The following is a 26853-nucleotide window of genomic DNA, read 5'->3' as shown; positions in this document are numbered from 1 at the left end:
GAAGAGATAAAGAGGGTCACTGCATTCTGATCAAAGGAACAATTAACCAAGAAGATACTACAATCCTGAACATATATGCACCAAACTCTTGTGCACCCAAATTCATAAAAACAACACTACTTTAAGACACAGATTAACCCCAACTCAGTAATACTAGGGGACTTAAATACCCCACTGTCTCCATTAGACAGGTCAACTGGACAAAGAATAAACAGGGAAACATCTGAATTAAAAGATACCATACATCAAATGGACCTAACAGACATCTTTTGAATATTCCACCGAAGCACCAAAGAATACACTTTCTACCCAGAACCCCATGGAACTTTGTGGGGTCTCTCCCTCCCCTGATGGGTCACGTGGGTCATTGGCCACTGATCCACGAGAACAAAGGGAGCAGAAGTGATGAACAAGGTCAGGACGGCCAGTGAGCACTGACGGAAGAAAGCCCTTCCAGGGAGGCAGATTTAGTAATACAGTTCCAGACTCAGTAAAACAGCTCTGTTTATTCAGTGGGGGTTAGGGAAAATATAGTGTGGAGGCAGCAGCCAAAGCCTCAGCTGATAGGTGCTCATAGTATGCTTTATTTACATGTGGTAGGGGGATCCTATCATCTGGCTATAGGGCAATGCCTAATTATCACATAGAATAAACCTGGGGGCAGTTTTATTACAGGTAACTATGCCAAAGGTCATGTTCTGAATAAGGTCAGGCATCAGTGCTTGGAGGCACTTTCCAGGCAAGTTAGGCAGGAAGCCCCTGCTGAGAAAGGAGCAGACCTTAACAGCAGGGTTCCCCAACAGAACTTTTTTCAAAAATTGACCACACACTGGGCCACAAAACAAACCTCAACAAATACAAAAATATTGAAATAATTCCATGGCTTTCATTTTATCTGCTAACTTTTTAATTCCCCTCTGTTACTAAATGTTGGCATTGCCCAGTATTATGGGCAATGTTATTTTCCTTTGTTATAGAGAAGGAGTATGGGGGGAAGATATTCTTTTATATGAAGGATCACTCATTTATAGGTCCCAGTCTATAATGCATGCATGTATATGTAAACAAATACATGTGTGGGTATATTATGACATTTAGAAAGAAGAGCAAGAAAGGATAATTTTTAAAAGGCATATTATTAGTTCATATATATATATAGAGAGAGAGAGAGAGAGAGAGCACTTCATATAAGTCCTTTCAATGCTCTCTCAAGATATAACACACTTTCAATACACAGTAAATCCTTAGATGAACAGTGTTCACATGTGATTCCACTAGGGGCTGTTACCTCACTGAGAGATCTGAATTTTAAATTATATTTTTCATTGAATATTTATGTACACTATAGTTTTTGTAAATATTACTAAACTTAGTGTACTTTATTCCTTCAAAAAATTAAAATTTGCAGTTGGAAAAAATAAAACTTAGGAAATCAGCTCTCAACCACTACACTTTTTAAAAAATATTTTTTTATTTTTATTTTATGTGTATCAGTGTATTGACTGTGTGGAGGTGTGCAACAAGGTGGCGCCGAGCAGCTGAGGTGAAGGCGGAGCCAGCTGGCCAGCTTGGCACGCCACCAAAAGAGGAAGTAATACTGATTGGAGCCTAGCCAGTAAAGGATGTATGGTCACCTCGTGAACAATATGTTATACTATGAGAAGAGCCTGCATGGTATACGTGACCTCTAAGCTGATTGGATGATGGCTTTCCTGCCTATGCTAATGTTTGCAACTTTTGCCCTTAAATATTGATCAGCCTTGCCAATAAACGAGTTTTCCTGCTTAAAGTGACTCCCTGCCATGTCTGATTGTCCTCGGAGAGAAGGGCTGGCAAAATGGGTGGGCAGCGCACTTCCCCCTCCTCAACCCCCATTGCCAATGGCCTCTCGTTCCTCTGCCCAAGATGAAGGGGTTCGGAGACCATGGCATCTGGTGCTCCGTGTGAGGAACTAGTGCAAAGTTTTGGTCAAGGCCAATCGGGCTCTCCGGGTAAGTGAGACACTTAGTATGGATAACGCAGCTTCAGTAAGAAATGAGCCTGCCGTGAAAGCCCTACGATATTTGCTCAAAAGCCGCGGGCTGGAGCTTTTGGACTCCATGGCATGCCACGTTTTGGATACGTACTTCTCTTAGCCCCATGGGCCCCCACCACCAACCTGTTCTCCGGGGACATGTGGGAAAGGGTTGAGAAGCTGGCGAGAGAATGTGAGAAGCACTTTGGGGTGGAATCCCCACTAGGGTTCTATCCCACGATGACCGCCCTTAAGGGCATCCTCCACCCAGAGACGCCTCCCTCCCCTCAACTTGCAAAAGGAAAGGGGGGGAGGCAAAGGCAGGGGGAAAGAACGAGGAAATGGGGATGACTGGGCCATGTTTGACAAGGAAAGATAGGAGCGCAGGGCCCAAGGGGACCCTGTTGACGCACTAGCAGTGGATAGTAAAGCTCAGTTGACAGTTGAGGCCTGGGAAAAAAAGGGGGTACCAGGTGAGAGCCTGAGGAAACGGATTCCCCCCCCCCCGCCCTGACCAGGATGAAGATCTCGGGAGGCCCCCAGCCTATAGGTGGGTTGATCAGTGCGAGCCTCTTGGCTGGGGGGAGGGGAAGGGGCGGTGCCCCCCTCAGCCCCTCCACCTCTGGAAGAGCCAGTGTACACTGACGCCTTTCCGGTGAGAGTACAGCGCCCGTCTGCCACCCCATGCAGGGCGTTCCCAGTCAACTTAGTACCAGGGCCACAGAGGCCAGCAGAATGGTATCCCTGGGAGGCTAAGGATCTCATGGAACTAAGGCAAGCAGTCCTCCAGGATGGCACCAACTCACTGTGGGCTGAGGTTTTGCTGGAGAACCTTGCCCGTCACCCCAGTGTCCCCACGGATTGGACTGATATGGCTAAGGCCATCTTCCCTAGTCCCCTCTTCATCAAATGGCTGGCTTTATATAAAGAGGAATGTAGAATTATAGCAGAACAAAACCACACAGTTAACCCTCAAATCCCTCTTACCTACGGCCAACCGGCGGGTACGCAGCAGGCGGCCTTGTCTGCCCCATACAGGGACCAAGTAAGGTGGGCAGGACAGGCGGCCTGGAAGAAGCTCAATGAAGGACCGCCAGAGGACCCCTTGGTGGGCCTAAGGCAGAAGTCTGGGGAGGGTGTTGCCAAATTTGTGGATAGGATGGAGAAGAGCCTTATTAGAAAGCTACCCACTGGGGCACTCAGGGATGAGTTTACTCGAGTGCTGGTGTGTGAGGGCATGAACTCAGACCACCGCGCTGCCTGTTCAGGTCTAAAACATGCTTCGATCAGCTGGTGGGTCGTGGCCTCCCAGGATGTTGGAATAAATCAACACCAATCTCAAACTTTGGCCCATGTGCTCCAAGCCCAAACAGCTTCCTTAACCGAAGCATTTAATCAGGCACTCATGGCTGTCTGATGAGACCCTCAGGGCCGGAAGGCTCATCACATCCCCAAAGGAAATGGGGGCTTGTTGGGGACCCCTGCTGTTTGGGTCACAGTCTCTCCATGTCCGGATAGCCTAAGGGGCTCGGCGTTTTTATGCAAAGACTCTCCTTTCCAGCAGGGCACCTCCTACTCTCTTCCTGACTCACCTCTGAAGTGGCCACCACAGATACATGGCCTCTGGCACAGAAACTGCCAGGTTTTTCCTGTGTGATAATCAGGCACTGTCTGACAGCCTGATAGAAGCCCACCACCACATGAAAATGGGGCATCCCAGGAGCACCTATAAGCTGAGGCTTTTTGCTACTGACACCACACTATAAATTCTCTAGTTTCCCCCTAATAAATAGGAGCTGAATCACTAAATAAACTGAAGCTGTATCACTGAACTTGTCTGGAGCTGTATCTGTGTCTCACTGCGCCTGGAACCAGCCTGTGACTCAGTCTTCCCCGGAGGGGGCTATGCTTCCGTCAACAACCACTCGGGAAGATCTTGTGTTCGCAGTTCCTGCACCTCCCCTCGTGATCCGGTGGCCAACGGATCGTGTGCACAGAGGGAGCGTTGGGCAGCTTGGCGCAGAACCCGCCCAGCAGCTTGTAGCCCTCCGCGGAGTCTGCATCGCCAGCGCCCAGCCGAGGCCGTTGACCTACAGACTCGCCTGCACTTCCCGAGCAGCCACGGAGAGCCAGGGACCCGCCCAGCAGCGTGGCGTGCGAAAACCTCGCCCGCAAGACGCACACAGCAACAGGGGCTGTTTCCGGTGTGGGAACCTAGGGAATTTTAAGAGAGACTGTCCAGAGGAAGTCCTCCCCGGGTCCCAAGCAGGGAGGTGGGAGGATCAAGGGCCAAACAAGCTGACTGCTCCTTGCCCCCATTGTAGAAAAGGGTTCCATTGGAAGAAAGACTGCAGGTGGAGGTTTGAAGTGACAGGCAAGCCTTTAAACTAATTATGGGGCGGCCTCTAGCCCTGTCAGCCAAAGGAGGATTAGGAGGTCCAGGTTCACAGAGTTCACAGGCTCACTGGACAGTTCCCATGTATGAGGGAGTAAGGCCTAAGGTGCATATCTTTTGGGGGGGCAAGATGTTCCTCTGCCTAGTAGATACTGGTGCCGACCGCACAGTACTGCGGAAGGAGGAAGTGCCCCACTCATGGAAGCTGCAACCCGGCCCAAAAGTGCTGGGGGTTGGGGGGCTTTCCAGACCAGAGGAGGTAAAAGAGTTCATAGATGGAGAGATGCAGTTGGGTCGAGAGGGGAAATACGACCCCTAGTGGTCAGCGGCCTCCAGTCCAACTTGTTGGGACAAGACCCATTGGGGCAGATGAACGCCGTGTTGACCACGGACAATAGAGCCTTTTATGAGGATCTCCTAGACCAGGAGGAGGCTAACCAGTTGCCTCAATGGGTTGAGGATGTTTCAGAAAATGAGTTTTCATATTTTCATAATTACAGAGGTGAGCCTGACAAAATTCCCTGGGTTCACCCCCAATACTGGAGTCCACTGCCCCCCATGTCCCTCGTATTAAATGGAAAGAGGGAAGCCCTGTTTGGGTGGAGCAGTGGCCTCTGACTAAAGAAAAACTCGAAGCCCTTACACAACTGGTGGAGGAACAAAGGACCCTGGGGCACCTTCGCCCTTCCACCAGCCCCTGGAATACCCCGGTGTTCGTCACAAAAAAGGCCTCTGGCAATTGGAGGATGTTACAGGACCTTAGATCAGTCAATGAAAGAATGGAGCTGGTGGGCACCCCCCTGAGGGGAATGCCCTGGGTGGCAGCAATCCCGGTGGAGTATACATTAGCAATAGCTGACATTAAAGATTGCTTCTTTTCCATCCCCTCAGACCCAAGAGACTGTGAGAAGTTTGCCTTCTCCATCCCGGCCTTAAACTATCAAAATCCTAACAGCAGATTTGAATGGACGGTCCTCCCCCAGGGTATGGCTAACAGCCCTGCTTTCTGTCAGACCTTTTTAGCCTCTGTCCTGCAGCCCCTGATGTTGGAACCTGGGGGGTTGCTCTGCTCGTATATGGATGATCTCATAATTGGACATTTAGATGCAGCTTGGCTACAGCCCTTTGTTGAAAGAGTGCTAGATAGCCTAAGGAGACGGGGCCTCGCTGTTGCTCCCAAAAAGATCCAATATGTCCCGCCTTTTAAAATCTTGGGCTCCCAAATGCTCCTGACTAAAGCCAGCCCCCTCATGCCGAGCTTGGACATCCCATGCGAGCCCACGGTGCTTGACATTCAACATCTGCTAGGGGGGATAAACCGGCTAAGGCCTTGGATATGAGTCTTGACAGAGACCTTAAAGCCCCTCTATCAGCTCCTAACTTTGGGTCCCCCAAGTGCTAAGGTACTGTTAGACAAGCAGCATTGGGAGGCGATTGAGGCCTTTCAAAAGGCATTACATACAGAGGCCTCTGTACGGAGGTTCTCCTCACAGCTGCCCTTCTACCTATGGATCTTAACGGGTAACAGGCTGACCACGGCAGCCTTGGTCCAGGAGCAGGACCCCTTGGAGTGGGTGCACGCCATCCTTGGGGGCATCCCTAGGGTATATGCCCTAGGAGACCAGTTGGCAGACATGGTAACCAAAGGGTGAAATCTGGCTATTCAGAGGTTTGGGAGGGACCCTGACACAATTGTCATTCCCTACTGCCTTGCGGATTTTGACTGGCTAGCAAGGGCCACTACCAGACTTGTAATTGCATTAGAAGGATACGTGGGAAATATCAGCTGCCACTATGGGCCCTCTAAATGGGCCCCGATGCTGCAGAGACTACTGCTCAAACCACTCTTGGTTTTCTCAGATGCTATGATTCCCAATGGCTTACAGCTGTTCACAGATGGGGGCCGTGCAGGGGCTGTTTACGCTGCTTTTATGACCCATACAGATAAAGGACCCCTCAAACAGAGATTCCAGGCCTGTGAGGGCTCCACTCAATTCAAAGAAATGCTGGCAGTCTTCATGGCACTCCAGGACATTGAGTCCCCTCTAAATTTATACTTGGACAGCCTCTATATGGTCAACCTACTCCCGGGCCTGCCCCAAGCCCATATTAAGCTAGACTCTAACCCCATCTCCACGCTCACGGTGTCCCTCCAGGGCACATTAGAATGCAGAAGTTCTCTCATATTCATTCAACATGTGCACAGCCATACGGGCCTACCAGGGTTTATAACACAAGGAAATGATACGGCTGATCACCTGGCAATGCACGGGGTTGGCACCTATATGACACAGCAGGCCAGTGCTCTCCATAACCTCACCCATGTCAACTGGCGAGGGCTCAACAGTAGGTTCCCTGATGTTCTCATTAAAGACTTAAAAAGAATAGCCCATACCTGCAAGGCTTGCCAGCCCTATTTAAAAGTACCTCCTTTACAAGGCCCAGGAGTCAACCCCAGAGGACCAAACCTAATGTGCTCTGGCAAACAGATGTCACCCATTTCCTGGTGTTTGGCAAACTAAAATATATCTTTGTGTCCATAGATACTTTCTCACATGCATGCTGGGCCACAGCACATGCAGGAGAGAAAACCAAACACGTTCAGGCACATTTCTTGCAATGCTTCGCTACGCTGGGCCTGCCCTCTCAGGTCAAAACTGATAATGGCCCCTGCTTTGCTAGCTCAGCAATGGCCGCCTTCTTTAAGACATGAAGTATCTCACACACCACGGGGATCCCTTACAACCCGCAAGGCCAGGCAATAGTTGAAAGAAATCACCAAATGCTCAAAAATGAGCTTTCAAAACAAAAAGGAAAAATAAGCCCCCACCAGCAGTTAGGGGTGGCACTGTTCACAATTAATATTTTAAATTGGGCCCAGGGGAGTTCACAATCAAGATTCCAGGCTCATTGGGGGCAGTCGAACCAAAAGCCCCAGGTTGAGGTAAGATGGAAAGACCCAGTAACATTTCAATGGAGGGGACCAGACCCCCTATTAACAACGGGAAGGGGATTTGGTTGTGTTTTCCCTACAGGAGAAACAGCTCCCATTTGGGTACTGGCTAGAAATCTTAAATATCTCCCTCCACCCCCTCCACAGGACAGTGGCTCTGATTAATGCACAAGGTGCTCTGACCAACAAAGAAAAGAAAAAGATCTGGTGGAGACACTATTTGTCCTTCAAGGCACAAAAACAGATAAAAAATAACAGTCAGAAATCCTGCTTTACCTCCCAAGAAAACCCTTGAGAAGGCCTTCTTTTCTCTTTCTCTTTCAGACAATGGTGAGCAATCCCCTACAGAAGGTTTGCCTACTAGCTCTACTCATGGAAATGCTGAGGCTTACCGGGGCTACAAGGAGGCAAAATCCACACCAACCTCCGAGAGTCACATGGATGGTGATCAACGCGGCCACAGGAGTGATCGCCAACAGTACCACCAAGATCACCCCGCCGGGAGCATGGTGGCCAGACCTGGAGGTCAACATCTGCGACCTCGCGGCTGGATCTTGGGGCGTAGGGACCGGCTTTACCTAGCGGACACCTGACCTGAATGCAAAGACAAGGGGAGGGGGTTCACCTTGCCACTCACAGGCTCCCCCCGGGAACCTGGGTGCTCCCATGTCAAGAGAACCAGCCTGAGGGAAACAGTGTTCTCTGTTTGCCCAGGAAGTAACAGGACCGGGGAGCAAGTAAGACACCATGGTGGGGCCGATTCTTATTATTGTTATAATTGGGGATGCGAAAAGACAGGGATGGGAAGTTGGATCATACCCTCAGGGGCAATTCAGGTAGAGAGAGTGAAACAGCCGAGACTGTCCACAAACCCTCTTTTTGGGAGGTGTGCAAAATATCACTGCAATCCCCTAAGAATTCCATTACAATTGAAGGAAGGCAATCTGGGGGATGGGACACAGGAAAAACCTGGAGACTTCAACTGTATGTAACTGGAGCTGAACCTGGCCTCCTCTTCATGATTAGGAGAAAGGTTGAACCCCTAAAAAGCAATATATTAGGGGATCCAACGGTCAGCTCTAAAAAGACCAAGCTATTGCCACCTACTCCTGGACTAGCTCATTCTGGGAGTACCCCTGCCCCACAAAAGAAAATGACTACAGTGGCCTTAAAGGGACCTGAAAAACAAAAAACATGGACAGACTGGGTGGGTCAGCCGAGGTGGACCTGGTCACCGCGGTGCAGCTAGCCTATCAGGTCCTTAATTTAACCGGACCAGACCTCACCTCTTCCTGTTGGTTATGTCTTGATGCCGCCGCCTGACCCCTAGAAGCAGTCAGTGCCATGGGAAATTTTACAAATACCACAGATGACCAGCGATGTCGGTGGGGAAGTGCAAACACCCAGACATCTGGCATCTCCATTCCCTTAAAATACTCCAGTGTTACTTGTATCACCTTTGGGAATCCCACTAACCCGTGGAAAAACTGTATAAACATTACGGGTTTCAGAGGGGAGTGGGTCGTCCCTAACACTCCTACTCACTATTGGCTATGCCAGGAGACAGAACTGACACCCTGCATTTCCATCCCCCTTCTCCGGAACCAAGGGGGGGATGTCTCTACCTTGGTGATACCATTCCCCCATGTGGTGTATCACTCCCCGGAAGACAAAGAAGCCTGAAAATTCCACCAGAAAAAAGGAAGCTTGCCATGACTCTGAGAGTTTCCATGCTCCTGGGGCTTGGGATGGGGGGTGCCGCTCTCAGGGCCACAGCCCTAGCCCTTTCTCAGCAGGGCCTTCAGGGAATTCGGGCAGATACAGATGCAGGGCTAGATAAACTTGAAACAGCAACCAGGTTCCTTCAACAATCCCTTTCCTCCAAGGCACAGATGACCATGCAAAACAGAAGAGGGCTCGATCTCCTTTTTATGCAGCAAGGAGGATTATGCATGGCACTAGGAGAAGAGTGCTGCTTCTATGTAGACCACTCTGGGGTAGTAACAAAAAACCTTGATGAGGTCCAGAGAGAAATAGAAGGTAGGTGAGCCAGGAGAGACAAAACCTTATTTGAACAATGGTTCAACAGCTCCCCTTGGCTGACCACCTTGCTGTCAGCTCTGTTAGGACCTTTAGTGATAATCACACTTATTTGTTCCTTTGGACCCCGCTTCTATGGAAGGCTTGTAAGAATTATACGAGGTCAGGTAGAACAGATACAGGCTATGACGCTCTGGCTCCATTATGACCGCATACCCACCTCCCCCGAACATGAGACAAGCACCTAAACCAAGGTTTATTAATGGCTCACCTAATTCAAGGTTTGGCCATCTACCGGGGCGGCCGGGATTAATGGCTCACCTAACCCAAGGTTCAGCCAGCCCGGTAATAATCAGATCCCCGGCCAAACAAAACAAAAAGGGGGAGATGTGGAGGTGCGGAAACAAGATGGCGCCGAGCAGCTGAGGTGAAGGCAGAGCCAGCTGGTCAGCTTGGCACGCCACCAAAAGAGGAAGTAATACTGATTGGAGCCTAGCCAGTAAAGGACGTGTGATCACCTCGTGAACAATATGTTATACTATGAGAAGAGCCTGCGTGGCATACATGACCTCTAAGCTGATTGGATGACCACTTTCCCGCCTGTGCTAATGTTTGCAACTTTTGCCCTTAAATATTGATCAGCCTTGCCAATAAACGAGTTTTCCTGCTTAAAGCGACTCCCTTCTGCCCCTGATTGTTCTTGGAGAGAAGGGCTGGCAAAAAGGGCGGGCAGCACACTTCCCCCTCCTCGACCCCCATTGCCGTGGCCTCTCGTTCCTCTGCCTGAGATGCAGGGGTTCGGAGACCGTGGCAGCCTGAATGTGTGTAAGCGCACCCATGTCATGCAATGCCCATGGAGGTCTGAAGGTGGTGCCTGCATCCCCTGGAACTGGTGTTATGGACGGTTGTTAGCCACTATGTGGGTGCTGGTACTCAAACCCAGTTCCTCTGCAAGAGCAGCCAGTGCTTTTAACTACTGAGCCATCTTTCCAGCCCCCTCAACCATTACACTTTTTAAAAAATTACACTTTCTAGCAAGGCATGCTGCCAACATAAGCACCATAAATAATTTTTAAAAATTCTTTAAAAAATAAAAATGTTTAATAGCTACCACACCACCTCCACAGGTGGGTATATGTCTAAGAGAAACAGAGCATAAGATCACATAAAAAGCTGTACACTAATGATCATAACAGCGTTATAAATAAAATGTGGAGTGACGTATCCTTACTAGGGAAGAGGATCAGTCTGTGAAAAGCAGACACCAAAACATTAAGCTAAATGAAAGAAGTCAGGCACGCCCAAAGGCACCGGAACAAAAGCTACGTGTAGGTGGATTCTGTGTATTTGAAATGTCAGAACCTCAAGAAGGGAAATTAGTGACTGTCAGGCCTGGGGGTTCAGGCAGGGAGGATGCAGGTTTTGAGAGGTGATGGCTAAAGTTTCTAGCAAGAGAAGGAAAATGTGTTCTAAAATTGGTTGTGGTAGGGAGTGAATATGCTAACCCACTGATTTTCACACATTAAACGGACGAATGGAGCAGCACTGTGGATTACATCATTACAATGAAGTTGCTCCCCAAAAACAACCCAACACAACGCACATATTTTCTCAGTCTTCTCTCTGCTATGAGCACAGTTAAGATTTCCAAGTTTCATTTCCGTTTTGAATTGCCAAAATTTGCATCCTTACAAAGGTACCACTTCCTGAATTTATTTGATACTTAAAGGCTTTGAAGAAATCAGATGAATTAAATTTGTTAACATGGTTGAAATGTCTAAGGCAAAAGTTGTGGGGCTGTTTAGGAGAACTTTGAAAAATCCCAACATCCAATTAAATCAGCTTATCTGGAGGAGGGATCAGGATCTCCCTATTTTATAGATGTTCCAGGTGATTCCAAAGTGCTAGAAAGTTGATGATAGTTTAGTTATGCAAATTGTGAAAGATGTTTCAGTAAAATCCTTACTGTGTTAGTCACAATTTAATTCAAATAAAAGGGGGAAAAAGCATTTTTCTGGTATTTATTTTTTTTCTTTAAACAGGGTCTCACTGTGTAGTTCAGGTCGAACTTGAACTCACAGCAATCCTCTGTCTCCTGAGGTTTGAAAATATAAAATTGGGGGGCTGGAGAGATGGCCCAGCGGTTAAGAACACTGGTTATTCTTGTAGAAGACCCAGGTTCAAATCCCAGCACCCACATGGCAGCTAACAGCTTTCTGCAACTCCAGTCCCAAGGGATCCCACCACGGCCTCTTTTGACCTCCATGGGCATTGCACGACACGGGTGCACTTACCTACATGCAGACAATACACGCATTCACAAAAAATATATAAAATTTAAAAAAATTATTTTAAAAAGAAAAGAAAATGTAAAATTGAAAGTTTAAACACGGAGTATTGAAATATTGACTGTTTAGACCTCGAGGTTGTTTGATGAGGTTTCCCAGTCAGCAGCATTCCTAATGAAGGGCAGGGGAAGGCTGGGTCACTAAGGGTTTCACAAGCAGGTAGGTACCTTTGGCTTCTGGAGACAAAGTTCAAGTTCTGGACAACTGTTATTTAATTTTGTTTTTTTGAGACAGGGTCTCACTTTGTATTCCAAGCTGGGTTAGAACTCACTATGTAGCTCAGTCTGGACTTGTTCTCCCGGTCACCTCAGCTGCCTCAGCCCGGGAAGGCTGAGATCACCTGCTGGAGCCACCGCGGTCGGGGAGCTCATTTCGTCCCAGCAATGGCCCGGAAAGGGATCTCGCTCTCCAGGAAGTTTTCTCGGACATGTTTGGAGGCTCGGCAATGGCTCCCGGGTGACTTCCCAGGTCGACCGACTTTCCTGAGCGTAGTGAAGAGGCGCAGACCGAGCTGGGGACATGGGCCTGCAAGCGGGATTCACGGTGCTGCTGGTGCTGCTGCTGCGGACCGAGGCCCCTCAGGCGCGACCCGGGCGTGAGTGCGCACAGGGGAGGGGGGAAGCGAGGCGGAGGACCCAAAGGGGTGCTTTACCGCCCAGGCTGTCACCCCAAGAGGGGACACCTGTCCCGGAGCTGCAGGGCCTGTCCCGCTGCGGCCAGGCGGGTAACCTGGACTCCCTCCTGGCGGAGCTGAGCCGGGGTCTCACACCCTCGTGTGGGTTTTATTCTTGTAGTTTGCTGTGCCTATCTCCCCAGCTCATCTGGAGTCTGGAATTTCTCACCAAGGGCGACCTTGGCCAGGTCCCCCCTTGGGTGCTGTCACTTCAGGGTGCCTAGAAAGGCTCTCAGACGTTTGTTCCATGCGCGTTGGGGGCGCAAGGTCCCACCCCACGCGTTCCTTTTCGGTGTCGAGGGATGGAGGTCCATTGCAATGGGAGGCTTGGACCTTTCCTCAGTCTTAGCAGTTGCTCTTTTGTGTAGAAATATTATTTTTGAACGCTTGATGTCAGATGGATGTTTTAGTGTAGCCAAAGTTTGTAGGGCAAAAGCAAAATCTCAGGCATGCCCAGGCCGTTAATTAAGCTAATTAAGGAACCCGGTAACGGGAAAAATCAGAAAATCAATGTGGCCACCTTGGAGAGGGGAGCAGTTAAAGGGGCCAAGGAAAGCTGTCCATCTTGGGTCCTGACACGAGCTTTTGGTTTCCATAGTGAGTGGAAGGTATGCCTAAAGAGGTGGTCAAGGTGTGGGCCTGCCACCGTGGTCCCCACTGAAGTCCTGCAAAGGAGTCTCTTAATTGTTAATCTGCTAGTCACGAGGGGACCACAGGACCATGTCTTCTGCCTCAGGAGCAGCTGTCCTGACCTCTGGGCTAAATACTCATCTGGGGGCCACAGGTTCCTGTTCCAAGGTTCTGTTCTTTTTAGAATCCAACGGAAATCCAGGTTAGGGACAAGGACATGGACATCTTTGTGCCTTCAGCTTTGGAAGGGATACAATAGCTTATGTAGACAGAGTTCTGCCAGAGTCTGAGTTTAAAGCAAAGGAGACAGACCCCAAGGCAGCAGGAAGCCAGCCTTCACCTGGCTCTCTCTCAGCGGGTGGGCCAGAAGCCTGAGTTCTTTAACAAAGGCACCTTTCAGCACCTGCTTCAAGAGGATTTGTTAATCTGGGCTTTGTTGATTGCAATGTGCTGTGATTAACGGGCCTTTTCTAAAAGATGCCAGAGCCTTGCTTAATACATTTTAATAACATTTGGATCTGTGATCTTATTTGACTACAGTTATGCACTGAGAAACAAGAACTACTAATAATTAACTTGTTCTCAGGGTGCAAAATACACCAATAATTTGGTCTTTTCTTCTGGGACAAGTCTCCCTGTTGTAGCTCATGCTGGTCTGGAACTCATCTGTGCACACTAAATGGCCTCAAAGTCCAAGCAATCCTCCAACCTCAGCCTCTGGAGTATTGGGATTAAAGGTGTGAGCCACCATGCTAGGCATTTATGAAGCACGTACTGTATGCCAGGTGCCCTTCCAGACACCGAGGCTGCACCCTTGAGCTCCCTTCTCCAGGAACTGAGAGGAGGCTAGGGAAAGCTCTGGCTCTGAGGGCCTGTTCTCTCCCAGCCCTCCTGCCCTTTCTGTGTTTGCTGACAGGCTGTGCAAAGAGTTGTGTGTCAGCAGATTCCCCAGCATTGCACTCAGCATTTGCATATGAATAAGTTCAAAGATGGAAGTGCAGAAAGGATCACTGCCGCGGGTTCCTTACATTTGAGCAGCAGTTCCCTAGCTCAGTGCCCACAGCTGGAGAAACCTGGGGATTTTCTAGAATCTGGCTTCTAGGGTAACCTGACTGCTCATGCAGAGGGGGCAGCCAGAGGGTGACCGATGTAGGAGGAGGGAGAGCAGCCAGGGCTGCCAGTGAAGGGAAGGAGGACTGTCTCACTCCACAGGGAGGGTCACACAGATCTGTGGTGGGCACTGGCTGAGGGGCGTGAAGCCGCTGCCTGCCACCCCTGCTGAACTCCTGTGGCTCTCCCCAGGGTCTCACTTGCTGCGCTACCTCTTCATGGGTGCCTCAGAGCCAGACCTTGGACTGCCCTTGTTTGAGGCTTTGGGCTATGTGGATGACCAGCTGTTCGTGTCCTACGATCATGAGAGCCGTCGTGCTGAGCCCAGGGCCCCGTGGATCTTGGGGCAGACCTCAAGCCAGCTGTGGCTACAATTGAGTCAGAGCCTGAAAGGGTGGGATCACATGTTCATAGTGGACTTCTGGACCATCATGGACAACTACAACCACAGCAAGGGTATGTGGGCAGGGAGTCACCTCCCTGCGATGATGAGAGCATAGCACCCCTGTGCATATGCATCTCAAGGCAGACAACTGTCTGAGGTCCTGGGGGATAAGGGAGGAGGGTGGTCTGCAGTAATCCAGTGGACGGAGACTCGGGAAGACACAGATGAAGCTTTAAGTGGAGGATCTGAGACTTATGGTCCCCAGATGCAGATCCTTCTCAGTCCTGATCTTTTTTATTCAGTACTAAAAAAGATGGATGAGTTAAGTTCACAGGAAATATTGTGCCAGGAACATGTAAGACATATAATAACAAATTGTATACAACAACAAGTTAAAGAATACAATGTATAGATGTTATCAGACAAAGCCACCTCAAAACTAAAGTCATGTGTCAGAAGTGCCTGCTTCTTAGAATAGCTTAAGCCCAACCAGAGTGTTTCAAGAACTAAGAATACATGTTTCTGCCCATACATTTGCCTTCTGGGGTCACTGCTTGCAGTGACCACATAGTTCTTTTATCCTTTCACTGAGCATTAACTCTAGAAGTATGCCATAAACCATCAGGTCGAAAGATGTGTTAACTCTTTATGAAGCCACTTGCTGCAGTGGTCTTGAGATCATGTGGTCCTGGGGGATAGTGGAGACAAAAACCTCTCTGGTTTCAGTCAGGAAGCTGGGCGTGCTGGCAGATTCCCACACCCTGCAGGTGATCCTGGGCTGTGAGGTACATGAAGACAACAGCACCAGGGGCTTCTGGAAGTATGGGTACGACGGACAGGACCACCTCGAATTCTGCCCCGAAACATTGGACTGGAGAGCAGCTGAGCCTGGGGCCCGAGCCACCAAGGTAGAGTGGGAAGGACACAAGCTTCGGACCAAACAGAGCAAGGACTACCTGGAGAGGGACTGCCCCGAGCAGCTGAAGCAGTTCCTGGAGCTGGGGAGAGGGGCTCTGGAGCAGCAAGGTATGCAGACACACTCAGGCCCCCATACGCTAGGGAGGGTGGGAAGGGGAATCCAGGGTTCACTGGCTGGAGTTTCAGGTCACTCCAAGTTCTGGGAAAATGCTTTGCTAATCCTAAGATTACTACTTTATTCATTTAAATACTTTATTAGTATCTAATTAATTAATTATTTTTTGAGACAATGTCTCACCCTATAGCCGAGACTGACCAACTCAGTATGTAACCCAGACTGGGCTCACACTCCTGCCAGTCCTCCTGCTTCTGAAGTACTGGGCTTGTAGGCATGGATCACTGCACCCAGCTAATGCAATTGTGTTCTTTTGTTAATTTGTTTGTTTTTGTGTCTTGTTTTTCTTCTTTAGATAGGGTCTCACACTGTAGCCCAGGCTGACCAGAACTCACTATGTAGGCCAGGCTGGTCTCAAACACAGCACTTTTCTACCTCAGCCTCTCAGGTGCTGGGATTGCAGGTGTGACCAGCTGGAGTTTCCATTTTATACTGAGATGCGTGTCACTGTCAGGAGGCACACGTAAATCGTTTTCTTCGTGCAGGTGGCTACAAGGAAGAATCTGTGCTCTTTTGATTTATCTGGGAATCCCATGAATATTTATTAAATTTATTATGAATCCAGATATCAATTATCACATTGAAAATACCCAATGAGGCAGCCCATCTGAGTAGCAGAATCCTTTGGAAGTTAGGAAACACTTTTACAAAACACAGTAATCTGACCGAAAGCTGCCAGTTTACCAAGGGCTTTACCTGAAGAAGGCTTAGATTAAACCTGATGAACTGAGATTCAATATCAAGTTTGAGCCACAGAGAGGGAAATTCCATCTCCTGGGCCAGAGGACATGGGCAGCAGGTGTAAATACATATTAGACAAGGAACACAGGCTGCAGTGTCGGCTCTCCATGTGACATTCCCTTAGAGTCAAACCTTGACATTTTCAGGATACAAACTGGCATCTCCTGCAACTGGTTTTTCTGAGGGTTTGTTCTTATGCCTATAAAGGGAAGTGAGAATCCCAGTCCTGCTGGCCAGGGTAAAACAACCCCCTCTCCTCCTCCTTCCTTTTTCCCATGAAGTGCCTCCTTTGGTGAAGGTGACTCGACATGTGGCCTCTTCGGGAACCTCTCTACAGTGTCAGGCTCTGAACTTCTTCCCACAGAACATCACAATGAGGTGGTTGAAAGACAGTCAGCCACTGGATGCCAAGGTCGTCCAACCTGAGGATGTGCTGCCCAACGGGGATGGGACCTATCGGGGCTGGGTGACCTTAGCTGTGACCCCTGGGGAGGAGCAGAGGTTCACCTGCTTAGTGGAGCACCCAGGCCTGGATCAGCCCCTCACTGCCACTTGGGGTAAGGATGGGAGCCCTAGTCAGAGATCACCTGTTGTGGGGGAGGGGTGAGGCAGTCACCTTGGAGGTGAGGGAAAGGTCTCTGGGCTGGGGTGTGGCAATCACAGGCTTGAACTTGCACTTGCTGTTTTAGACCCCTCACCGGCTCGCACAGTGATTATTGGAGTCGTCAGTGGGATTGCCATTTGCGTCATCTTCTCTGTTGGAATTGTGTTCCGAATCTTAAGGAAGAAGCAGGCTTCAAGTGAGTAGGAATGTGGAGGAAGTGCCTTAGGGTTCCTTCCCCCAGGACAGCCCACTCCCACAGAAAATGGGGCTCCCATAGCCGCCTCTCCGAGCTTTGCTTCGGGAGTACCAGTACGTCTCTGGGAATAGGAAAAGAATTTACGTTTTATTTTGTCCCCAGAATGAACATTCCTAATTCAAAAAGACAAACCTCTGAGCACCCACCATTTCACAAGTGCCGTTTAAGGTCGGTCAGGGGCTCTGAGGGTGAGAAAGCCAGTGGGACTCTTCATAGAGCCTAAATGTAGTGCAGAGGGGACTTTTTGGCAAGCACGTGCAGTAAAAGGGCAGCTTAGAATGAAACGTTTTGGGTGTCACCAGAATGAATGCTCCAAACTGATTAGGAAAGGCTACAGACAGGTTCCTGACTATCATCTCATTCATGAGTTCAAGACCAGCCAGGGCTGGATAGTGAGCGGGTGACAGAAGCTAGCCCATAGGGTCCTGTGCCCTTTGGGACATTGGGATAGGGCTGCTGGGGAGCTGGCAGTAGCAGGGAAGAGAAGAGGGAGTCTCCGTGTGCTGCACATGGGCTGCCAGGCAGGCAGAGAGACGAACCACACAGAAACCAGTCAGAGCTAGTAACTTCACATGAGAGATAACCATTGGTGGGATCCAGAGCTAGAGGAAGAGGTAAGCAACAGGACAAGATGATGCCTGGCCTGTGATGTCTCTTCCCGGATCTCTTGTCTTCCCAGGAGAAACCATGGGCGACTACGTCTTAGCCGAGTGTGAGTGACCCTCATTCTGAAGCCCTGTGGCAGGGAGGAGACTCAGAGGTGGCACACTTGTCCCATTGTACATGTTCCAAGGAGGAGTTGAACCTAACACAGAGAGAAACGGCTCAAAGAACCGTGCTCTGCGTTTTCCCTGGACACTTCCTCAGAACATTCTGGTATCCGTCCAGCTGTGCGCTCTTCCTCCAGAGCTGGTTTTCCTGAATCACAACAGCTTCTAGTGGCTTCTTTAATTTTCTCCATCCACCTAGGCCCCATTCATCCACCTCCTCATGGGGAGGACTCGCTAATTTTGTGTGGAGGGGGATACATGATTCACTGTAACATCGGAGAGAAGCTACGAGCCCTCATCCTGGATGCGCAGTCCTGCAGTCAAGGACCACTCAGCTTTCCTTTGAGACTCTCTGTTATCCGACTGCCCTGTCACCAAGCTGACTTCTCTTCTGACTTCTGACTGGAGTGTGATTGGGTCATCACGCAGATGTGAGAGCAGCACACTGTTCATCCTGAGGATCGATGTTTGTGTGCAAGATGATGTTTTACTCAGCAAGGGGGAGAGAAGTGTCTTAAAGTGGATTGAAGGTGGGGCTGGGTATCTTTTTCTAATTTGTACAAGGATCCTTCACAGGCTTTCAAGGATAATAGCATATGCATTTGTGACACAATGGCCCTGAAGTACCCTCTCTGTTCTGATAATAGGAATCGTGGAATGAATGATAATATAGTGAAAATTGTGTTTAAGTGAAGCCCTCAGTGCCACGCTGTGCTCCAGGAACCTGCTTCGGCCAGATTCGCTCATGGAAGTCACAGTAATTCTAGGAAGAGGAGGCTGTTGTCTCCTCCAACCCCCCCTTTAGATGATTAAAAGGAAGAAGAGAGCATCTCCCAGCTCCTCAGAGGGGGTGTGGCTTTCCCTGTGTCCTTCTGGCTCTTTGATGCACCTCATGTCCCATGTTACCACTTCTCGGGATGAGCTGCTCCAAGTGGGTGGTGAGAGATGGCTCTTCTCTTGACCCCTGGGGTTCCTCTACAGTAAGCTTGACCCACAGGAAACAGTGGGCACACTCTCCCATCCTCAGAGGCCACGTGTCCTTTCAAAGTCGGGGGGGGCGGCAGACAGTGACTCCCTAACTCTTCCTCCTTTTCTTTGGTTGTTTTTCTGGCTCAGTTGTGGGTGTGTGCCTCACAGTGTGGAAGCTGATGCCTCTGGACTCAGAACCTTAAAGTCGTTCTCCCAACAGACCACAGTCTGTATTATCTTAAGGAGGTGAAATGGAAGCTTTCAGGATTGGCAGGATGGCTCAATGGTTTGGAGCACTTGATGTTCTCTCACAGAGGACTGGGGTTCAGCTCCCACCACCTACATGGTAGCTGACAACCATCTCTCACTCCAGTTCCAAGGTATCCATTGCCATTTTCTGGCCTCCACGAACACCAGGCATGTACATGGTGTAAATACATACATTCAGGCAAACAGACACATAAAATGAAATTAAATAGATCTTTAAAAAAAAAAGGAAGCAGCTAAATGGCTTGGAGATTGTCTGGGGTTATTGGGTTTACATGTTCACGTGATTATGTGTGTACACACGTGTGCACATATTGTATGCACACTTGTGTGAATGTACATGCATGTGTGCATGTATGTGCTTATGTTTCCATCCAGATGGAACATGTTCACTTCCTCCTGCACACATTTGCCTACATGACTGTGGTGTAAACATCCCACCCCGAAGGACAAGTCCCACAGACCAAGCACAGCACCACAGTTTTTTTAGTAGGTGCTGAATTTGTGCAGAGGCAGCAAGCTTTTTTTTACCTGTATCTTTTTTTCTGGTTGTGAAAGTTATATAGGAAAAAAAAATCACAAGTTTATCAAAAGTTTCCATTGTTGAATGTGGAAGATGAGTAAGACTTGAGTTATAGACTCACTAACGAGCACCAACCTCCGTTAGCGGCTTGTGTTCTCCTGGTATTGCTCCTCTCGAAAGTGCAAACTAAACATGTGTTTAATAAGTGCCACTGTTGTCTCCTGAATGGCTTGTTGCTATCCTTGTTGGTCTCATGTATGAAGTAGACTCTTCCATCAATGTAGGACATCTATGTCACTTCTAATTTTGGCTACTGTTTAGTTTTGGTTTAGTTTTTTGAGTTAAGGAGTCGGCTAGTCCAGGCCTTAAACTCACCGTGTACCTTACGAGTGCCTTGAACTCCTAAATGCTGGGACTGCAGGTGTGTGTTTTGTTCCCTCGAATCGTGTTTTATGGAATACTGTGATTACATTGTGGTAGCTGGATTAACGGTTGTCCTTCCCATGACGATGTTATCTTCTAAGCTGTAAGCTCAGACTTGTTTTATCTACAAATCAAGCTAGAAACACAATGGGATCTCTTCTCCCTTAACCACCTTCTCACAGACAAATGCGAAGGGCTACCTCCACCTCCAGAAGGAACGTGTCTTTAAACTGTTTTTATTTCACTCAGGCAATTTCAAGTGGCACCAGAGTATTCACGACTCATTTACTAATTACCTGATAACGTTGCATTTTTGTACGTTTCTTAGTGTCATTTTTCTACCTTTGTTCATCATTTTTCAAAGACCACATTTGAAGAATTAAAGACTTGTACTTCAAATCTCTGGTTAAGTGCTAACAAAGCGTGGTAAGTGTGGGAATGGTGACACCTGGTGGCTCCAATGTATTACGATGGTCATGTGACTGCAAGAAAAGGGAATGGTGGGGAGGATATGAGGACTACTGAGAGATCATTTTCCTGGTGGACAGGAGCTGGTGGTTAGAACATTTGTCCAGCAAAGGCACAGGTGTGGTGGCGCATGCATGCCTGTCATACCAGTGCGTGGGAGGTGGAGGCAGGAAATCAGAAGTTCAAGACTATACCGTGAGTTGGAGGCCAACCTGGGCTACATGAAACTTTCTCAGAATAACAACAGCATATACATGTACAGCACACACACACACACATGCGCACGCGTATAATAGGTAAAGATTTTTTATTTTTTAACTTTTTTTTTTGTCTTTTTGAGACAGGGTCTCCCTGTAGCCCCAGCTAGCATGGAACTCACTATGTAGGGCAGGCTGGCCTTGAACTCATAGAGATTCCCCTGCCTCTGCCTCCCAAGTGCTGGGATTAAAGGGTGCGCCACCACGCCCAGCTAGGAGAAGATTTTTTAAAAGAAAATTTACTAGATGCTGAAAGTTTGGAACTCCCAGGATACTGCGGAGTTCCCTGTACTGGCCACCAAACAGATGGCAAACACAGCCCATGACTGAAGCTCCCTGGGAGGGCCAAGCTGGCAAGTTTCCTCTCAGGCTGTGCCGTACTGTGAACAGTAGGCTGGGGAGCTGCAGTCACGTGCAGCGCTCCATGGACACTGTGCAAAGCAAAATACTGTCAGTGCAGGGGCAGAGATTCTCACGATGTTATTTTTAAACTGCTGTCTTTCTCTAACCACGCTCTGATTTGATAATAACTATCAAGCGAGTTTGAACCACTTAATGCATTAAAGCTGTGTGGGCTGACGCCTGGAATTTTTATTCTTTCGTGCACTTTGGAACATAACTTGCTCCTTCGGAATTCAGCAACTGCTACACTTTAATGCATGCAGCATTGATGCAATGTTTCCGCCTGTGGGATGTCAATCTTATTTGAAACCTTGCCACTTTGCCACCCGAATTTGTTTGCACCACTCTGATGATTCAGACTTGCTGTTTTAGTGACAGTTTAAAGTGGAAGATAAAACAGCATCTCCAGCGGATGATTATCAATTCATAATAACCCTCTTTACCTAAATAAGTCGCATTCGCAGTAACATTGAAAGAATGAATGTTTCCTAAAACTATTTTTGTTCTGAGACTTGAACCCAGCACTTGTCTAACATGGAACCCAAGTTCAATACATGCCAGGCAAGTACTCTGCCAAGAAACCACATTCCCCAACCCTTCGTATTAAAAAAAAAAAAAAAAAAAAAGTGCTTAATTTTTCTTGCTATGTAATGATGCTAGACTGTAGGGTGTTTTTTGTTTTTGTTTTCCTTTTCTTGTTTGAAATGGTCTCACTGTATAGTCCTGGTTGGCCAAGAACTCACTATGTAGACCAGGCTGGCCTAGGACTCACAGAGATCGACTCACTGCCTTTCCTGGGATTAAAGGTGTGTGCCACCGCACCTGGTCCTAAGCTGTGTCTTCAATATTAATTCCCAAGAAGATCTCTATGAGGCAGGATATTGTCACTCTTTCCCTTCATCTTGACGTTACAGAAACAAAGGCAGGGAGAGGCTAGCTGAAGTTTACCCAGCTAGAAAATGGCTGTGTTGGAATTTTAATACAGCTTGTAACCAGGACAACACTTATGGCCAAGTCAAGAAAGGGGGGTGGGGGGGGTGGTAATGTTACCACCTGCTTGGGAAACTACTTAAGAATCCCCACAGCTGCCTGGTAGCAGAGCCTCTGATGTTACTAAGGAACAAATCTGTTTTAAGATTCCATAATTAACCATAAAATTTATCAGAAATAACCTAAAAACTTATCAGAAATATTCTGAAATAGTCTTTTCGGGGATTTTTTTAAAAGACTTTTTTCTGTCCATACACAAATTCCTGACCACTGAAGTCACAGTTATGTTTATTTTCATTATCATCTAAAGAGAAATTTGGGGATAGATGGTCCTGGAAGCCCCTAGAAACCATTTTATTCACCAGCTTTTATAGACAGCATCATCATTATTATACAAATCTGGAATATAGCTCAGTTGGTACAGTGCTTGCCTGGCATACCCAGTGCTCTGAGTTTAGTCCCCAGTACGACCAACCCCCCCCCCAAAAAAGAAAATTTTAAGTTACGGACAGCTATCACCTGCTCTTCTTGGGAGGTTAACACAGAAGAAACACAAGTTCAAGGCCAGACTGGGCAACTTAGTAAGCCTTTCTCTCAAAATAAAACATAAACATAAAATATAAAATACTGAAAAGGTAAAACAAAACGAAGTTGGTGCAGCCCAGTGGCAAGGCACTTGCTTAGCACATGTGAGCCCCCTAGTTCAAGCCACCACTATTTTTACTCAGGACTGAAGATTGAGCCTGGCGACACACATACTAGGCAAGCACCCCACCACCGAGGTATAACCGCAAGCCTTTTCTTAACTATTAAGACAGAGTGTCCCTAAGTTGCCCATGCAGGCCTTGAACTCAGTTTGTTGCCTAGGCAGGACCTGAACTTTTTTTTTTTTTCAATATTTTATTTATTATTTGTATGTGTATGTGTGTATTGCCTGCATGTAAGTAAGTGCACCCATGTCACCAAATGGGCAGAAGAGGCCATTGGATCCCCTGAAACTGGAGTTACAGATGTTAGCTGCCATGAGGGTGCTGGGAATCGAACCTGGGTCTTCTGCATTAACAGCCAGTGTTCTTAACAGCTGAGCCATCTCTCTAGCCCAGGGACTTGAACTTTTGATCCTCCTGCTTCAGCCTCCAGGGTAGCCTATGTTACCACACCCAGCTGGGTTTCTTTCTTTCTTTCTTTCTTTCTTTCTTTCTTTCTTTCTTTCTTTCTTTCTTTCTTCATCTCTATGCTATTACAAAACTTTGTTTGAATACTTCATGTGTTCTATTAAGCAAAACTTGTTTGCAGAGTTTATCTGAAGGGTCTCAATACCATCTCCAACGAACGGGGTCCTGACCTGCGATGTTCACCTGGAGAGGAAGAGAAAGGTAAGAGGAAAAGAGAGGGAAAATTTATACAGATTCCAAGGTGAGCCGTCCCTCTTGCAAGCCATTTGAATAATGCTCGTACTTTTCTTAATAGTGGAAGGATTCATTTTAAATAAAGAGCTATATATTGTGTTTAATTAAATTAAATTAAATATTATTGTCAAGAACTGGAAAGCATGCTGAGGTTCCGGGTTTCCAGCAGTGACTTCACCCTACTTAGCTCCTCTATCATGCTTGACATTCCTTCATGCTTGACACTCCTGGTATGAAGTGTTTCTGGTAGGAGTGGGTAGTTGAAAACAGGAGTTAAAAACCTTAACTTTGAGCTGGAGAGCCGGCTCAGCAGTTAAGAGCACTGGCTACTCTTGCATAGGACTGGGTTTCAATTCCTAGCACCCACAAGGCAGCTAACAACTATCCATAAGTCCAGTTCCAGGGGAATCTGATGCCTTCTTCTGACCTCTTCAGGCATTGCATGACAGGGCTGCACTCCCATACATGCAGGCAATACACTTGTACACGTTCAAAACTAACACCATAAAGAATGCACAATGCAATCTAATGCTGCTGTTCTGGCTTTTAAAGACAAGGGATTAGCCTTGTTTGGCAATCACTAATCTTAGCAAAGGCCTCTCGGGGAGGACCTGGTAGGCTTTGTGATGACCTTAAGTATTAGCCCTACAGTGTAACTAATCCCCAGCTATACAAAACACAAGTCTTTTCAAAAGCTGAAGCAAGCTGTACTGTGATGCATAAAGGCTGGAAGGGAGGAAAGGTTGGAGCAGCAGGCGGATAAGACCACACTGCAGGCCAGGGACAACTGGACACCCAGATTTGCCCTTACTGGCTTTCAGTTTTTACAGTCACTCCATAAAAGGATGAATCAAAATAGGGAAGGTGAAGTTTGCGCTTCCGAGGTTAAATTTCCGACTCTTTTTCAGCGTTTTGTCTTCCAAAGATAAAGGCTTTAGGGACTGGCTAAAAGACCGGCGCAGAGAACGTCGGTGGGCGTCCTTCGACTAATACTGAAAGAGAAAGGGGAAGCCCGGGACGTGTCATCATGCGCCCAATTGTAGCCGTCATCCTTCCTGCTCTCAACAGAGCCATCGCCTTAACCGTACCAAAATAAACAGGAAACCGAAATGTGGTGTTTGCTCGGCTTGGTGGGCCCAAAGACCTTTTCATTTTGCGTAAATACAATGCCATTCGGGGTGGGGGGCGGGGTCCGGGTTGGATCCGAACACGACATGCATGTTAGAACCACTCAAACACTAAAAGGAGAAGTTTGAATGCGTTGCAAAAAATGCAAAGCAAAACTCGAAGTTTTTCAGCTGCGTTTGGGAGACGCACCTCTAGCGCCAGCTCCGAGAAGCGTTTCACTGGCCAATCAAACCACGGTGATTGTAATGAGTCCGCCTTCTTGTTCCACCCCCTGCGGTGACCTAATTCGGAAAAAAACCCGCCTGGCGTTTTCAATCAGGTCCGCCAAAGGGCTATTTAAGGAGCAGGTCTCCAGCCCGGGGTACAGTGCTTTTCAGCCATGTCTGGTCGCGGCAAGGGTGGAAAGGGCCTGGGCAAGGGCGGCGCCAAGCGCCACCGTAAGGTTCTGCGCGACAATATCCAGGGCATCACCAAGCCCGCTATCCGGCGCCTGGCCCGGCGCGGCGGCGTCAAGCGCATCTCCGGCCTCATTCCTGGCGTTTTCAATCAGGTCCGCCAAAGGGCTATTTAAGGAGCAGGTCTCCTGCCCGGGGTACAGTGCTTTTCAGCCATGTCTGGTCGCGGCAAGGGCGGAAAGGGCCTGGGCAAGGGCGGCGCCAAGCGCCACCGTAAAGTTCTGCGCGACAACATCCAGGGCATCACCAAGCCCGCCATCCGGCGCCTGGCCCGGCGCGGCGGCGTCAAGCGCATCTCCGGCCTCATCTACGAGGAGACCCGCGGGGTGCTGAAGGTCTTCCTGGAGAACGTGATCCGCGACGCCGTGACCTATACGGAGCACGCCAAGCGCAAGACCGTCACGGCCATGGACGTGGTCTACGCGCTCAAGCGCCAGGGCCGCACGCTCTACGGCTTCGGCGGCTGATGCGCTCGGACCGCTGTCCCCCCACAAAGGCCCTTTTCAGGGCCACCCATAGAATCATGTAAAGAGCTGAGCCGCGAAATGAGACCAGTTGCAGTCGCAACCACCTTGATGGGGCTTACTGTTGCAGGGTGGTGGCGTGATAACCCCCTGCCCCAAACCGGGAAATGGTGTAATTGACAAGTTAATGTGCAAATTGGATGTATGCAGTAAATGGTTTGCTGCCTTCACAAGCAACCGAGATCACTGCAGCTGCATGTTTGCGGTGTGGTCTGGATCTCGGTTGAAGGGCCAGCGACGTCGATATCTGAAAAGGTGGCCTGACAGCAATCCATAGACCTTGAACCCCCATCCCCACAGCCCTTTGTTTGATATATTGAACCAAGATGTATGTGAGGTAGGTACTGGATACAGTTTTAAAGGTACTCCTGTTGAAACGTGCCACCTGGAGGGTGAGGCCAGCCAGTCAGCCCGCATTGTGAAATGAAGTGACCGTGCAGCCAGGCAAGGGAGCACGTCCCAGCACGCTCACAGCTCCACACTCGGGAACTTGGAGGCATCTTTGGCGTCTACACAACTTAAAGTTGTTTGGTTTTTCCATTATATGTGACTCCGGAAAGGTTTAAATTCAGTCATTCCAGACGGGCCTGGAGCTGGTGACCCATGTGGAGAACGAGTTTGTAGCCATGCACTGCATGTGTTTGTTATATGTATGTGGTTTTTATGAATTGTGTGTGGAGTTTGTGTGGGTGCCAGAAGACGGCATCATAACCTGGAGCTAGAGTTACCGGCGATCGTGAGCCACTCAACATGGGTGCTGGGATCTGAATCTAATCCTCTGCGAGAACAATGCTAGCTCTTCACAGCTGGGCCAACTCAAGCTGCCTTGCAGTGGGTTTTTTGTTGTTTTTTGTTTTGTTTTTGTCTTTTTGAAACAGGGTCTCCCTGTATCCCAGCTGGCCTGGAACTCACTGTGTAGACCAGGCTGGCCTCGACTTTACTTTCCTGTCACTGTGGTGAAACACCACCACTAAAATGGCGGAGAGGCACGTGGCTGGAGCAGGAAGGTAAGCACTGACATCATCA

General features: G+C 48.5%; 3 protein-coding genes across 5 annotated transcripts in view; all 3 read left to right on the top strand.

Moving 5' to 3' along the window:
- LOC103733126 (histone H2B type 1-A) overlaps positions 1–26853 on the top strand; it is a 352787-nt gene that overhangs the window by 242531 nt on the left and 83403 nt on the right. The window lies entirely within an intron of this gene.
- On the top strand, positions 11930–18872 carry Hfe (homeostatic iron regulator). Of its 2 annotated transcripts, XR_003849360.1 has the most exons (7): positions 11930–12345; positions 14356–14619; positions 15275–15574; positions 16664–16939; positions 17072–17182; positions 17345–17410; positions 17922–18872. XR_003849360.1 is itself a non-coding variant. In XM_008831878.3 (6 exons), the coding sequence occupies exons 1-6, from the start codon at positions 12270–12272 to the stop codon at positions 17960–17962; spliced, it is 1068 nt and encodes a 355-aa protein (XP_008830100.2). In that variant the 5' UTR covers positions 11934–12269; the 3' UTR covers positions 17963–18872. The 2 variants fall into 2 exon arrangements, 1 of the variants encoding a protein (XP_008830100.2); XM_008831878.3 differs by lacking the exon at positions 17345–17410 and having other exon boundaries at positions 11934–12345.
- Positions 25228–25784, top strand: LOC103733110 (histone H4-like). The gene is made up of 2 exons (XM_008831876.3): positions 25228–25351; positions 25457–25784. The coding sequence occupies exons 1-2, from the start codon at positions 25228–25230 to the stop codon at positions 25768–25770; spliced, it is 438 nt and encodes a 145-aa protein (XP_008830098.1). The 3' UTR covers positions 25771–25784.

Source organism: Nannospalax galili, unplaced genomic scaffold (genome assembly GCF_000622305.1).
Source record: "Nannospalax galili isolate Female #2095 unplaced genomic scaffold, S.galili_v1.0 scaffold456, whole genome shotgun sequence".
NCBI classification, from domain to species: domain Eukaryota; kingdom Metazoa; phylum Chordata; class Mammalia; order Rodentia; family Spalacidae; genus Nannospalax; species Nannospalax galili.
This window is presented reverse-complemented; position numbering and strand designations above follow the sequence as displayed.